This window comes from Sorex fumeus, unplaced genomic scaffold (genome assembly GCF_029834395.1).
Source record: "Sorex fumeus unplaced genomic scaffold, SorFum_2.1 ptg000014l, whole genome shotgun sequence".
Taxonomy (NCBI): domain Eukaryota; kingdom Metazoa; phylum Chordata; class Mammalia; order Eulipotyphla; family Soricidae; genus Sorex; species Sorex fumeus.
In genome coordinates, this window is record NW_026606071.1 from 4,056,024 (window position 1) to 4,070,897 (window position 14,874).

The window sequence follows — 14,874 nt, forward strand, 5'->3', positions numbered from 1 at the left end:
CAACCTTAAAAAATGGAGTGAATGACTCTTCTTCCCAATTAATGTAGTTTTTCTTACCTTTGATCATTGTACGTGCTTTTCTGTTTGACCTTTGAAATAGTCGTCATCCTACATGTTCTAAAGTTAAGGCACACCTTGCCCAGAGATTAACAATAGGTCACAATTGGGAATCTGACACGCAGATTATAGTCTCATTTCTGCTGACAATTAGCTTGTAATTATGGGTGATTCCCTTAACCCAGATCTGGCCTTTGTTTTGTCTGGTAAAACACTGACATGGACTAGGACTTCAGAGAGAAAATGTCAGTGCTTTGTATTTCTTCTTACTTCAATAAATCATGCAACCTAATGGCTGATTTTCCATGGGAATGCTACTTTTGTAGGTTCATACTGTATGCTTCTTGATAACTTTGTTGTTTTGGCTGTAAGTTTTTGTTGTTTTGTCTTAAATGACCTATGAGAACACCAGAACTCCACTGTCTATTTAAAAAAAAAGCAGCTTACCTTATATTGATTATGTTTGCTTTCAAGTTTTCATGACATTGTCTATGAACATTCTTCACGTTATACAATATGCCATTATGTCTTCCTGTTCTAACAGTGCTTGAACACAAATCATTGCTTATTATTCTTTCAGATTCAAGTTTGCAGCATGTTTGTTGTTTTTCTGTCTTTCTGATGATAATATAATTTGTACACAAACCTTTTTCCTCCTCAATGATAATTCTAATGCGTTTTCTTCCTTTTGATTGTTTCTCAGGGAATTAAAAATACATTCATAATTGAGGTAGTGTAGCCTAACGGTATCAACATGCCTGGCTTTTGGTCCATGCTCTAATTTGCCAACTGGTTGATTATTGTCAAGTTCATTTTTACAAGCCTTGAGTCCCTTATCAGTAATCAACAAATAATAGTAATGTCCCTCAGAGGATTACTTTGAAGAGTTTAGAATGTAAAGTCACTGAAAATGCTTTTAGTATACCTGACCCCCAGCAGTTTATTAATAGTACAAATATTATCAGACTTAATACATAGGAAAAATATTTATCATTCATAGAATATAAAAGAGTCTCCACTGAAATAGTATATTGTCAACATAAAAATTTTAATTTACATAAATATTTAGTTTAATATGTACCTGTTAGGAAACCCTTAAAGGATAGTCATGTTTTCTACTTAGACATTCTGGGAAGCCAAATAAAGCAGGTAATTGTACAATATGAAAAGAAATTTTTAAAGATGCCTTTATAAATAGCCTAAAATTGTTTCCCCCATGCATCTTGAAGAAAGGAAATAAATTCTGGCCTGAGGTTAGACCAGAATTCCTTAGTCTGATTCACTAGACTCTGGAAACCCCAACCCTACATTTTCTCATTCTTTCTTGGTTAGAAAAATTTACATTAGGGTAGGATTACACTCTTGAGAATATTTTCTTAAAATATTCTAAATTTAGATAGTATGTGTTTAATCTCGGTAGTTCCCAGGTTTTTTTAAATGGGTTCAAAATTTTTGATGGGAGGATTTGACAAAAATTCTTGGAAGTTGTTCTTAGGACTGTAAGTAGATATTTTTGGTTCCTATATTTGAATGGTAAATAAAGTGATGTTGTAGCAGTGTTTATATATTATAAAATTGATTCCACCAATTTCTTGATAAATTAAGTATCATTTTTTAATTTTTCCTTGTTACTCTTTAAGCAATGGAGAGGCTCCCAGTTCATTTTTTTCTCTATTATAGACAAGATGCAGGATTAAAGTTAATTGAAATTATTTAACTAATTGCCCAGAAACCATCTACATTTGTGGAAACTACAAACAAAAGTGGTAGAGGGGAGGTGGTGATTGCAGAAGAGTAAAACTGTGGAATCTATTATTTGAAAAGTACTTGAAAGTATCATGTTTAAAGACACACAGTTTTATTACACCCAGCACTAAATATATTATGTGGATAGTTTTATATTTTGTTCTTCCCAGAACATCTGCATTTCTGAACAGTATTTTTTATGCATATTTTGCTGTTAGCAAAAAAAAAAAGGCATGTGTAGAAGATGTATATATTAGGACTGTATGTTTCTTTTTGTTCGTTGTTATAAATTAGACCCAGCAACTGTATGGTAATAATAGTAAGAAATAGAAATTTTGTATATTGACTTTTGAACATATGAAGAACAATTTGTCACTGTCTTATGAAGTTAGTGATGGAAAGAAATTGAATATGTCAGTACACTTTATATAATGATAGTGATATTTTATAATTTATTATATATACATAATATATTTATTTGGCTTGTGCCGGCTATGATATTAAATTGTATTTGAATTGTGGTTAGAAATAGCAAATTTAGAATTTTTTATCTTAGGTGATTTTTTTTTCCTTTGGTAACTTGTCCAGATATTTTAATCTATTTTTGTTTTTCTCACTAAGAAATTGGTACTGATAAATGCACACTAACTCTTTTAGAATATGGTAATAACTAATTAAGTGCCCAAGTGGTTAAACACTTCCAGAAATTAGTTTCTTATAATTACGTGATACCAGCTTTTTCTTATGTTTTGTTTTATGTTATTTATTTGTTTTGGGGTTTGTGTATATTTCCAATCTTTTTATTTTAGAAAATATTGATGCTGATGGACAGGGATTTTGTCAAGGAGGATTCAGCATTGATTTTACTAAAGTAAGTTCTCATTTAAGATTGAATGAGATTCAGATTTACCTTGTGTCTAAACCATGGTTTAAAACAAATTGGTCCTTACTTGAGTTTCTCTATAACTATTGTCTTTTTTAAGAGAACAAATGATAAAAATAACTTGTATATTTTCACATTCTTTGCCATATTTATTCATTGCCGTTTTAAAGAGATATCAAAACAGGAATAGCTGAGGATAGAGACTTTCAGAATAGAATAAATAAGAATTATTTAATATTTAAATGTTTAGTTTGATTTATAGTCTAACTTAAAGTTTCATATATATGATTGAAATTGATTTTTTTACAGAAGCTATCAGTGGGAACTTTATTACAAAACTAGAGTTTAGTTTATAAAAGCTGAGGCACATGTATGTGTATATATATGTGTGTGTGTGTATATATATATATATATATATATATATATATGCTATCTATTATGTGCCTACAGGCACCAAATGAAGCTGAAGTGATTTAATGATTATAAGCAGTCTCATGCAGGGTTCTATTTTCAGCTAAACAAATAGGCTCTTTTAGGTGTTTTTAATGCTCTTTGACAGTTTTTGATCTAGTTCTCTAAAATAATAATCTTGTTTATAATTTCAAGTGCAAATTTTGTTGAACCATAATTATTCTTTACAGATTTTTGTAGAGTACATAAATAGTTTATTAAGTTGATAATCTTCCTAGAGAAGCTCAAAAATACTGATTGAAATTAGACATTCTTTAGAAAGCTTAACATCTATTACTTAGAAAATATTAGTGCAAAAGCCCTGAATTCATGAAGACAACAAAATGTTATAGTTATGATGCAAAGACAAAACAAAACCCATAAATCATTTTCTTACTCTTCTATTTTACTTTTTGACTTTTGGACCACATCTAGTGATACTCAGGGCTTACTCCAGGCTCTGTGTTCAGGAATCTCTTCTAGCAGGTGTCTTGGGACAAAGTGGGATGTTGGAGATTGAACTGTGTTCAACCACATGCAAGGCAATGCTCTATCAACTGTGCTATCTCTCAGACCCTCATTTTATTATTTTTAAATATGTTTTATCTTTATTTTATTCAAATAAATTTTTCTAGAATACCTGACTCTTTCCTAAGAGCAGTCTTACTTCACATAATTTTTTGATGTTACATTACTTATATTCAAAATTTAAGGAAGTAAAGCAAAGAGAAATAATTGTATGGTAATAAATATTAACTTTAAATTCCAATTGTATATTTTCATCAGGTTTTTTTTTAATAAAAGCATTCATGTTTTCTCTGTACATGCTTGTTTAATGACTGTCCCAAATCGAAGTCAATGATAAATGAACTGTATGCTCTTTTTCTTTCTTTTTTTTTCTTTCCCATGTCAAAGATCAAACCCGTGGTTTTCACCTTCAAGTTATGTGCTCTGCCATTGAGCTGCATTCCCAATCCCATTCACTTTCTATTCACATTTCAGAAAACAACACTTATTTAAAAGAAGGTAACTTAGAAGTACCTCCTTTATTACCAGAGCAGGAAATTGCTGGGTGAAAGCCTGCAACAGGCTTTATGTACATTTGTAGGAGTGAACTTCTTCTCTGATCTCCAACAAGAAGAAATAAGATATACCCAGTATTGAATACCTTGAATTTATAGTTCATTGAAAATATAAGAAATGCTAGTCAAGTGGTAGAGTTTTTTCTTATTTCTATAATATAGTTGAAAGATTCGGCAACTAACTTTTAGGAATACCATTTACATCTATGAGGTATTTTTAAAAGTTTTCCCTTAGCAGAAATTCCTTTGTGATTACTGGAAAGATCTTCCTTATGTAGTCAGAAACTGAAATACAAAACTTAGTAGTCACCTTTCGTTCTTATTGTAGTTCAGTTATACTTTGCAGTACTATTTCATGTGAAGTATATGAAGCAGCCAAGACCCTTAAGAGGAGGACTAAATATGTATATGTTTGACTATTTTTATATGTTGAATGCATGTCAGGGCCAGAGTGATAGTATAGCAGATAAGGTGTTTGCCTTGTCGGTCTGACCCTGGCTCAATCCCCAGCACCCCATACAGTCCCCTGAGAAGAGTAAGCTTTGAGCACAGCTGTGCCCCTCTTAGTAACTAACCAAGCCAAACAAAATTTAATAAATAAATGAATATATTTTAACTTAAAATTTTTTTCTAAATTGTAATTTTTTGTTGGTTGTTTTGGGGCCACACTCAGAAATGCTCGGAGGTTACTCCTGGCTCTGCACTCAGGAATTGCTACTAATAGAGCTCAAAATACCATGTGGGATGCCAGGAAATTTGGGTTGACTAAGTTGGAGGCAACAGCCCTACCTACTATACTATTACTCTAACCCTCTTATTGTATTTTTTTAAAGGTATCATAAAACTGAGATGTGAGCTTGAGGTGTCTAATTTTGCTTGCATTAAAATATATGTATAACATTCTGTCTTTTACATATTGTTGCATTGCTTTCTATTTTAAAGCTATCTATATTTAAATATATACCTTTTTGTGGTTTTACCCACTCTAGGCTGACAGAGTACTTCTTGGTGGTCCTGGTAGCTTTTATTGGCAAGGTAGGTCAATAGATCTTATTATTGAATCATCATGAGATAGCTACAAAGGTTTCATGTTCGAGTTTCAGTCATACAATAATCTAACACCCAACCCTCCACCAGTGCACATCTTCCACCACCAATGTCCTCAGTAGCCCCCGCACACCCATCCCCCCTCTACCTCAATAGCAGACAATCTTTCCCATACTCTCTTTTGAAGTGCTTGTTATGAGTAACATAAGATGATGTTGTGTGGCCACAAGAGCATCCGCGTGCTCCTGAAATTCTAAAATTTTAGATAATTAGGGTCTGGAGAAATCTCTGCAGCAAGCTGCTTGATTTGGAGATTCTTTTGTGTGTCTCTGGATCATGGCCATTAAAGAGCTTAAATAGCAGTCTGAGGCAGTTTGTTGGTGTGACCTCCAGGGTTCCATGGGGTTGGGGGCATGAAGAGGATCAGCTCATCCCCTATCCCTTGAGGGCTGGAGTTTTCTGTCACTGTACCTGCATACCAGCACTTCTCATTGGTTTCTGGAAGTTGGTGGCTGCTGGGGTTCTTAGGGGGCAGGTTGAGGGATGCCTGCTCCTGTCTGAGGCACCTTGGTGAAGTCAGCCTGGCTTAAAGTCTAGAGACAGCTCTGCAGCAAGCTGCTCAGCTCAGAGATTCTTTTGTAGGTTAATAGATTTTAAATTACCAAGGATGATTATATCTCAGACTCACCGGTGAGTCAGGTGAGTCTGAGATATAATCTACAAAAATTTTTGAGTATTTTAAAGAAAATATGAAAAAATAGTATTTAAGTATATAAACAGTACATTTTGCTTATAAAGGATGATTACATGATATATGTAATATATATGTAATAAGTATATATTATAAGTAGTATAAAGTTTATTACTTTTTCTAAAAATATTTAACTGAGACATAGCCGTGAATATTTTCGATGATTTTTTATTTTAATACCTTGAATGGTAGGCAATATCTGTATGCATTTCTAGTTAGTATATAAATGAGGACTGATACAGATGCTATGCTAGTCTTTGGAATTTTATTATAGCTCCAAAATATGTAACTGATAATCAATTGGTTTTTCCTGGCATATTATGATTTGATTATTATTATTATTATTATTATTGAATTACCATGAGATACAGTTATAAATATGAGTATTGTGTTTCACTCATACAATGATTAGACACCCATCCCTCCACCAGTGTACATTTGCCACCACCAATTTCCCCAGTATCCCTCTTGCTACCCTCACCCCATCCCTTGCCTTTATGACAGGCACTTCCAATTGTTTTATTCTAATGAGATGATGAATTTCCCTATTCTTGTTGCATTCTTCCTATATGTTAGATATAGTTTTAGTCATAGAGAATAAAAGTGTGTCCCAGAGAGAAAGTGTTTCTCCTTTACAGACTAAACCTGCATGACTGGACACATTACAACATTAAGGAGAACTTTGGTGCTTATGAATTTCTTTGCAGAACAGCAGAAGTGAAGATTGTTTTCCCCATATTTTGCAGATGGCATTTGAGAGCTCTGTTTTCTTGGGGCTGGGACAAGTCTACATTTTCTGTAGTCATTTAGGTTTTCTTCTCTGCCTCTTAAGGTTATAAATTAACTTGTTCAGGCTGCTGAATAAGGATATTGAAATAACACATATAAACAAGCAAGTTTAAACAATTATACTGATTATAAAGATAACAAATATTTCATTAAGGTTAGTATTTTAGGAGAAAGGGGTGCCACACCCAGTGGTGCTGGGGGTCACTCCCTGCAATACAATGCTCAGGATTGCTCTGGAGCCTCTGACATGCAAAATGTGTGCTCAGTCTGTTGGACTACCACTCTGGTGCAGGAATTTTTATTTCTAAGTTTTATTGAACTTTCTTGTGAAATTTTCTTATTTTATTTTTCGTTGAATTTCTTAGTGAACTGAGAAATTCCCTATCCTTAATATTTTTTTTATCGTATATATTTCAGGCCAGCTCATTTCGGATCAAGTAGCAGAAATTGTATCGAAATATGATCCCAAAGTTTACAGCATCAAGTATAATAATCAGTTAGCAACTCGAACTGCACAAGCTATTTTTGATGACAGTTATTTGGGTAGGTAACGCCAAAATACCAATTTGTTTTATGATGTCGTGGTATGTATTTTTCTGTTTTTGCTTTTGCTGCTGTAAGGAGGAAACTTAATTGTGAAAATGACTCTTTTCTTAAAAAAGGAGCATACCATAAGATTTCAAAATTGTTGATAACATAGGTTGTGTGTCTTGCAGTAATGGAAATTTGATGTGATGATTAACAGCCTTTAAGATATGGTTACTCTGTTCTGGGCATTGTTTTAAGTGCCTGTGTGTAAAGAATTAATTAATTTCATTAATGAAAGTGCAATTTGTACATAAAAAGACTGAGGCACAGAGTGGCAAAATAAGTTGCCTAGAAATACTCACAACTTGCTGTTCTGAAATTCAAACCCAGGCAATCCTCTGACTCATGAACTTTGTTCTGTTAAATTCAGTTTGAGGATTTAGGATTTATTCATCTTTAGTCTTTCTTTTTAAATTATTCACCACATCAAGATGACAGAAAAAGCAGATGAGTGAATGTGTCCCGTTTCCCCATTATAGTGGACTGAAATTTTACCCTTTTAGACTGACTCCTAAATAGCTAATACAATGATATTATTTTCCTTCTTATAATGGAAATATACTATTTGAGTCTGTAAATGAGTTATTTCCTTTAAGACCTTTAAGGTGCATTTATATGTGTGTGACTGTTGCCCCTACACAGCATAACATATAATGAAGAGACATTACTTGAAAATAGTTCCAAGGGTCCCTGAGCTAGTGAGTGCGCTCAAAATCTGAAGGTCTTTCTCCTTTGCTTCCCTGTTTAGGTTACTCAGTGGCTGTTGGAGATTTCAATGGTGACGGCATAGATGGTATGATGTACTAGAATTATGTATTATTCTTTGAAAAATATTTGAGGCTAAGCATTTGAAACAGGCATTAAAATGGATTAGGGTGTAAGAGTCTTAGAACCGTCATTAAGGAACACAATCAGAAAAATGAGAGCAATGTTCCCACATGAAGGATAGAGGCTCTGCCTCTCTTCCTCCTCCGACCTTGACCCTGTCTCTTCCCTTTCTGCTCTTTCCCACCCCCCATGCCCCACCCCTTCGCACACTTCTGCTTGTTTCTCAGCCACTTCCTTCCTGTTGCCATTAGGTTCAGTTCTCATGAAAGGACTACATTTCTTCTTTCTCTAGCATAATTTGTAACCCCACTTTGTTAGGCCATCCTTTCTTTGTCTTCCTTCAAATTTCAATCTATGCGTCATTGTGTTCACCTGTTTTTGCTCATGTCTCTTGCTGCTGCCCCCTCTACCATATTTCAGTTTATCTGAGGTTATTTTTCAGCAATAGAAACATCTTTTTCCTTGTCTTTGGGTGTTTGAGTCACACTAGGGGTGCTCTTGGCATGTTGCTTAGAGATATCTTCTGGTGGTGCTCAGGTGACCATGCAATGCCAGGGATCAAATCAGGCCTTCCACGGGCAAAGTATAGATATTATCCTTTGGGGCTAAGTCCCCAGCCCTGGAAATCCATCTTTTCTTCATTCTTAGGTCACTTCATCATGTTTTCTTTTTAACAAGACTATAAATAAATACCTTGAGTGAATGTGAGCCTTTATATGAGGGTCTTTAGGGGGCAAGACAGGTTTGAGTCACCTCCCAGTGATGCACAGGGTCTACTCTTGACCCTGTGTTGGGGTCAGGTCCAGTGGTGCTTGGAAGTTATAAGATGCCAGAGATTGAACTGGGGTGGCATGCAGGGCAAGGACCTTACCCTTGTACTCTCTCTGGGCTTATTTGAGGGTCTTTGTGACTCTTTATATTTTGTTAAGATTTGATTATGTGGTTAAAAAATGTTAAAGTCATTTATCATGGAATGTCAATTTTTTTAATCCATTTATTTTATATTTAATAGTAAAATAGAACTTTGGCAAAATTTCCATTTCCTGAAATTTTCACTATTGATCTTAAAAGTGAGCAATCACATATTTTTGTTTGTTTTTATTTAGACTTTGTCTCAGGAGTTCCAAGAGCAGCAAGAACTTTGGGAATGGTATGAAAGTTAAAATTTTAATTTTTATTTAAATGTTTAAAATTTAAGTAATTTTTAAACATATCTGGGTTATCTTAATTTTACTGCATTTTATATACTTTATTTTTCTTGCATAGGTTTATATTTATGATGGGAAAAACATGTCTTCTTTACACAATTTTACTGGTGAGCAGGTATGCTTTAAAAATATTTTTACTAATATTCTAATATCCGCATTTTGTAAATGTTGAAACTTTTCATTAGAAATGTTTTACGATAAATACTGATTTAGTGTTAAATATTAAATAAATATATATAAACAAAAAATAAATATATATAAACAAGCTTTAAATAGTTGACCTTTGTTTTAATCAAAGTATTTTATTTAGGTATAATCTTTTCTAATTACATATGATGGTTTATTTTTGATAAATCATGACCAAATTTCACAGACACAAAACTCTTAAGTGCTTTATTTTTCTTTGGTATCCAGTCATACTCAGGCAACTAGGCTGGAAAGTTCACTGCTAGGGTATAGTGAACACAGTGATTCTCAGACCCAAAAAGTATGGGGTCTACCAGGGCCACTTTGGGGCCACCTAAGACACTGGACGGTGGGGGTGGGCACATGGTACCAGGGACCAAACATGGGTTCTCGGGCATGCGTGTGTATGTTCTCTTGAGCTATCTCCCCAACATGAATCATAGTCATTAAACAAGACCAGAAAATTAGTACTGTTAGTACAAAACTGCAGATTTGTAAATAAGCTTTATTTGTACAATGTGAAATCCAACTTTTTAATGGAGGGTAGTACATGTAGATGTTGATATTCTTCATGAATCCTTGCATTTTATAACATTCTGTATTGTATTGAGTGAAGTTAGTAAGAATAAAGAAAAACCGTCAGTAAGTAGCTCCGAGTTTGCAGCTCTGGGATCCAGCACTCATCCCGTTCAGTAGAGATTGCTGAGCTAGGCAAGAGGGTTGAGAGGACAAAGAGCTACAGTCAAGATGCCTGCAGCCTGTTTCCATCAGTGTGGAAGAGCAGAAAGTCCTATAGAGCACAGGCGCTTAGTATTTAGGCAGGCAGGGTTACCTCTTGTGCCCTGAAGATTTCTTCTCGCAAGCATTCTCTCCTGACACACACACCTGTGTCTCTAGATCATGTCCTGTGCCGTCCATGATTCATTCTTTGTTCCTCTTTAACCTCTTGGAAGATAGGAGCAATGTGAGCTTTGATGATGACAAACCTAGACTTTCCATACCAAGTCTTACTTCTTTGGTCAAGGCAATTAGCGCTATGAATCCAGTTGTTGGTTGATAAAAATGGAATCCTGGGGGTGTGGAGAGAATCTGATGAAAGCATTTTGTTGAAAGGACTCAGGATAAAACTAGTCTCAGTGAATGTCATCCTTTATACTTTCAAACCAGTCAGCCTGGTACCTTAAATGTAATGAATACCCTTTGCTATCCATGATCTGAGGTTAAAATTGGATCATAGCGTACCTTTTGTTTTCACTATTACACTGTAGCAACCAAAAAAAGATAATTGGGATCTCCCTTATCATTCCCTCCTGATAGCTTAACTAATCAAACTTTTGATGCTTTGCTAACTTTTATTTTTGGTTTGTTGACTCATACTTCATTTTAGTTCACCTTTAGTCTGTCATCCTAGTTTTGTTTTTTTGTATGGGATTTTCTTTAAAACTTACTCCCAGCCAGACTGGGATGTTCTGTGATGGCCAGTAGTCTTCCGTGTGGGGAGCAGATTTTCCTTCTCCTTCCTCATATGAAGACATATTAACCAATCATATTTGTGCTCTGTTGTTCAAAAGTGAAACTCCTGACTAGCTGAGATGGGAGGTGTAAATGAATTTGATTTCATAACTTTCCAAATTGAAGTTTTTTAGAGTAGTAGCAGTAGTAACAGAATAGCAGAAAGAGTAGTAGTAGTAGTAATAGTAGTAGAGGTAGCAGCAGCAGCAGCAGTAGCAGTAGCAGTGGCAGTTAACAATAGTAGTAGTACTTGTGGTAATAATGATAGTAGTGGTAGCAACAGCAGCAATGAAGTAGTTGTTATACTAGTAGTAGCAGTCCCAAGGGAACTGTAGTAAAGTAATAGCAGCAGCAACCTTAGCAGCAGTAGGGAGAACCAGTTTTGAACAATATTTAATACTTATTTTCTCTTCTTTACTGCATAGGAGCCAACTTAAAATTTCAGGGGGTCATCCATATGTGATTGTCTTTTTCATCATGTGTCTATATCTGCTGTTTTGAGTCGTGGAGAGGAAGGAAAATAATAGGTTTGCTAGGGAAGGAATGTTGGATATACTTGGATCTATGTGACACATGCTAAAGTCATAGAGCGTGATGTGCAAGGGATATATTTTGCTCATAAACTTATGATAATAAACAAGTGATATGACCTGATTTTATTGGTAGAGTAATAAGAGAGGAGGTCCTGGGAGATTACTCAAAGGATGGAGCTCATGCTTTGTGTGCGGGAACCATGGCTTCCATCCATAGCACCACATGGTTCTCTAAGCAACGCTGGGAGTGGCACACCACCCCCAAAGGCTTTTTTTTTTGATAAAAGAAAAGAAATTAGGCTGAAGGACTATCTGTTGAATGGAAGAAAAACCATGTCATTTCATAAGTACACTATAAGTATTAATTTTGTCCATATTAGTTGGATGAAATGTAAACATTTCTTTTTCTTCTTGTTATCCAGATGGCTGCATATTTTGGATTTTCTGTTGCTGCCACTGACATAAATGGGGATAAGTAAGTTTTAAGAAATGTGCTTACTTTTTTTTCTCATGTTTATGAATGCTTTGCTAAACATTTTTCTCGTCTCTTTTTTCCCTAATGATTTAATTTAAAGAGCCAGTTTCAAAGAACCTTGTTATGAGACCTGTATTGGTCACAGTTTCATTAATAGTTTATTATCATTTGAAGGAATAAAGTAATTACAGAGTTTTAAAAAACTTTATATGCCTCATTTGCTTTTAAATTGATAGTTTGCTAATGGCTTCTTTTTTTTTCTTTTTGGGTCACACCTGGCGATGCACAGGGGTTACTCCTGGCTCTGCACTCAGGAATTACTCCTGGCAGTGCTCAGGAGACCATATGGGATGCTGGGAATCGAACCTGGGTCGGCCGTGTGCAAGGCAAACGCCCTACCAGCTGTGCTAACACTCCTGCCCCAATAGTTTGCTAATGTTTAGAGCTGTAATTTCACACCATTGGGCTGGAGCGATAAAACAGCAGGGTAGCACATTTGCCTTACATGCGGCTGACATGGCCAACCCGAGTTCAATTCCTCTGCCCTTCTCAGAGAGCCTGGCAAGCTACTGAGAGTATCTCGCCCACACGGCAAAGCCTGGCAAGCTCCCCATTATGTATTTGATATGCCAAACACAGTAACAAGTCTCACAGTGTTACTGGGCCCACTCGAGCAAATCGATGAACAATGGGAGGACAGTGACACCAAAGTACCAATAGCCTTCTAAAATATTTTTATTGGTCCCTACCCTTTCTCTATTCCCCTCTGGTTTTGTTTGTTTCATGCTTTGCTTCTCTATATCCCACATAACTACAATTTCTTAAAAGGAAGTCTTGAATATGAATGTTTCCATATGCCAGTGAGAGTTGTAGAAAGAAGGAAGCTATGGTTTTTGTTGGAAAAGAAATGATTGTCAAAGTAAGGTGGAATTTGATCTTGTTTTGGTGAAAATGTTTTTGTTCTTTTAGCTATGCCGACGTGTTTATTGGAGCCCCTCTTTTTATGGATCGAGGTTCTGATGGCAAACTCCAAGAGGTGGGGCAGGTCTCAGTATCTTTGCAGAGAGCTTCAGGAGACTTTCAGACCACCAAGCTAAATGGCTTTGAGATCTTTGCAAGGTTCGGCAGTGCCATCGCACCTTTGGGAGACCTGGACCAGGACGGTTTCAACGGTAAGACCAAAGTTCAGCCACGATGGGTCTGATTTTTTTGTGTTCACTTGGAAAAATGCTATAACCTCATCGTATAAATTTACATGAGAGCCCCTCCTTCCTGGAAAGAATGATTGAGCGACATTTCAATCCATGTGGTCCCAAAGTAGTATTGGAGTGCTTCAATTTCTAAAAAGAGAATGCTTTTCTAGGGCCCTGTTTCTGCTGGGGATTTTCTGTTCTGTTTAGCAGCAGTGCCCTCTGCTGTCCACTTAGGTACATGTGTCAAAAATGTTTCCAGCCAGTGACATTAATTTAAGGTAGTGCTGAAGTTCATGAATACCTCAAAGATTGGATTTGCCATTAGTGCTTTTCAAGTTATCACTTTGTTAAAGGTAAGGTAAAGGTAAAGGCCCTCCCATTGATCGTCGATTTGCTCGATCGGGCCCAGTAACGTCTCCATTGGAGACTTTGTTGTTACTGTGTTTGGCATATCAATACTCTCGGTAGCTTGCCGGGCTCTCTTATGTCTGTAAAATATTCTTTTGGAGGGTGTTTCATGTCAAGGCTCACGTTCATTTTTAAATAATAGCTCTACTTAAGAATTTAATACTGATAGCTAGCTAGCTAGATAGATATATAGCACAGTGGGTAGGGCGTTTGCCTTGCATGTGGCTGACCTGGGTTTGATTCCTCCGTCCCTCTCAGAGAGCATGGCAAGCTACCAAGAGTATCCTGCCGCACAGCAGAGCCTGGCAATTTCCCCGTGGCATATTCGACATGCCAAAAACAGTAAGAACAAGTCTCACAATGGAGACATTACTGGTGTCCAGTCTAGCAAATCGATGAACAATGGGAGTACAGTGCTACAGATAGCTTTATAAAAGCCAAGTTGGAGAATGAATTGTAGGTTATAACCTACCAAGATTTCTCTTTTGGGGGGAGATCAGGTATTAGGTAACAACAGGCAATACTCAGGGTGTACTTCTGGCTTAGTGCTCAGGGATCACTGCTGATAGTGCTCCAGGGATGATTTGATCTCCCATGTTAATGACAGTGTCTGTAGTGGAAAATTATCTGAAATGAATGTAACTGATATATAGTATAGTTTATATATGTGTATACATGCACATTACTTATATCTATATATAGTTCATAAATGATTTAATCAGCTGTTATTATTTACAACCATGATCATTTTTTTCCCAATATCATTTTTATTCCTACCTGTTGACATTTAGTTTTTGCTATTCTATTGCTCCTATATTCCTCTTTTTACATACAAAATCACTAGGAAAAACTTGGACAACCTCTAAAGGATTATAGAAACCAAAATAAATGAGGCTATATTTCAGTTAGATGCTGTTTTTGTCAATACCTCCTATAAAAATGGGAACTCAGTACCTTTCCAGAAAAGAAAGCAGCATGGAACAAATCACAGAAAAACAACTAACATGATCAAAAGAAGAAATTAGTGGGGAAAACGGATGAAAAAGTAAAATCTTCTAGACAAGGTTGATGGCAGTCAAGTGAAAAGAAGATTAGAATGTATAAAATAAGAAAGGGTTTAGGAAGGCCAAAGATAATC

At 35.7% G+C, this 14,874-nt stretch overlaps 1 protein-coding gene across 1 annotated transcript in view; it reads left to right on the forward strand.

Annotated features, from left to right (window-relative positions):
• The window catches only part of ITGAV (integrin subunit alpha V), a 114,160-nt gene that overhangs the window by 61,053 nt on the left and 38,233 nt on the right, over window positions 1-14,874 (forward strand). Inside the window, exons 5-12 of the mRNA XM_056111578.1 lie at window positions 2,613-2,674; window positions 5,208-5,253; window positions 7,223-7,348; window positions 8,142-8,186; window positions 9,328-9,371; window positions 9,488-9,544; window positions 12,083-12,135; window positions 13,105-13,307. Of these exons, the coding sequence (XP_055967553.1) occupies window positions 2,613-2,674; window positions 5,208-5,253; window positions 7,223-7,348; window positions 8,142-8,186; window positions 9,328-9,371; window positions 9,488-9,544; window positions 12,083-12,135; window positions 13,105-13,307 (636 nt within the window). The remainder of the gene's footprint in view (window positions 1-2,612; window positions 2,675-5,207; window positions 5,254-7,222; window positions 7,349-8,141; window positions 8,187-9,327; window positions 9,372-9,487; window positions 9,545-12,082; window positions 12,136-13,104; window positions 13,308-14,874) is intronic.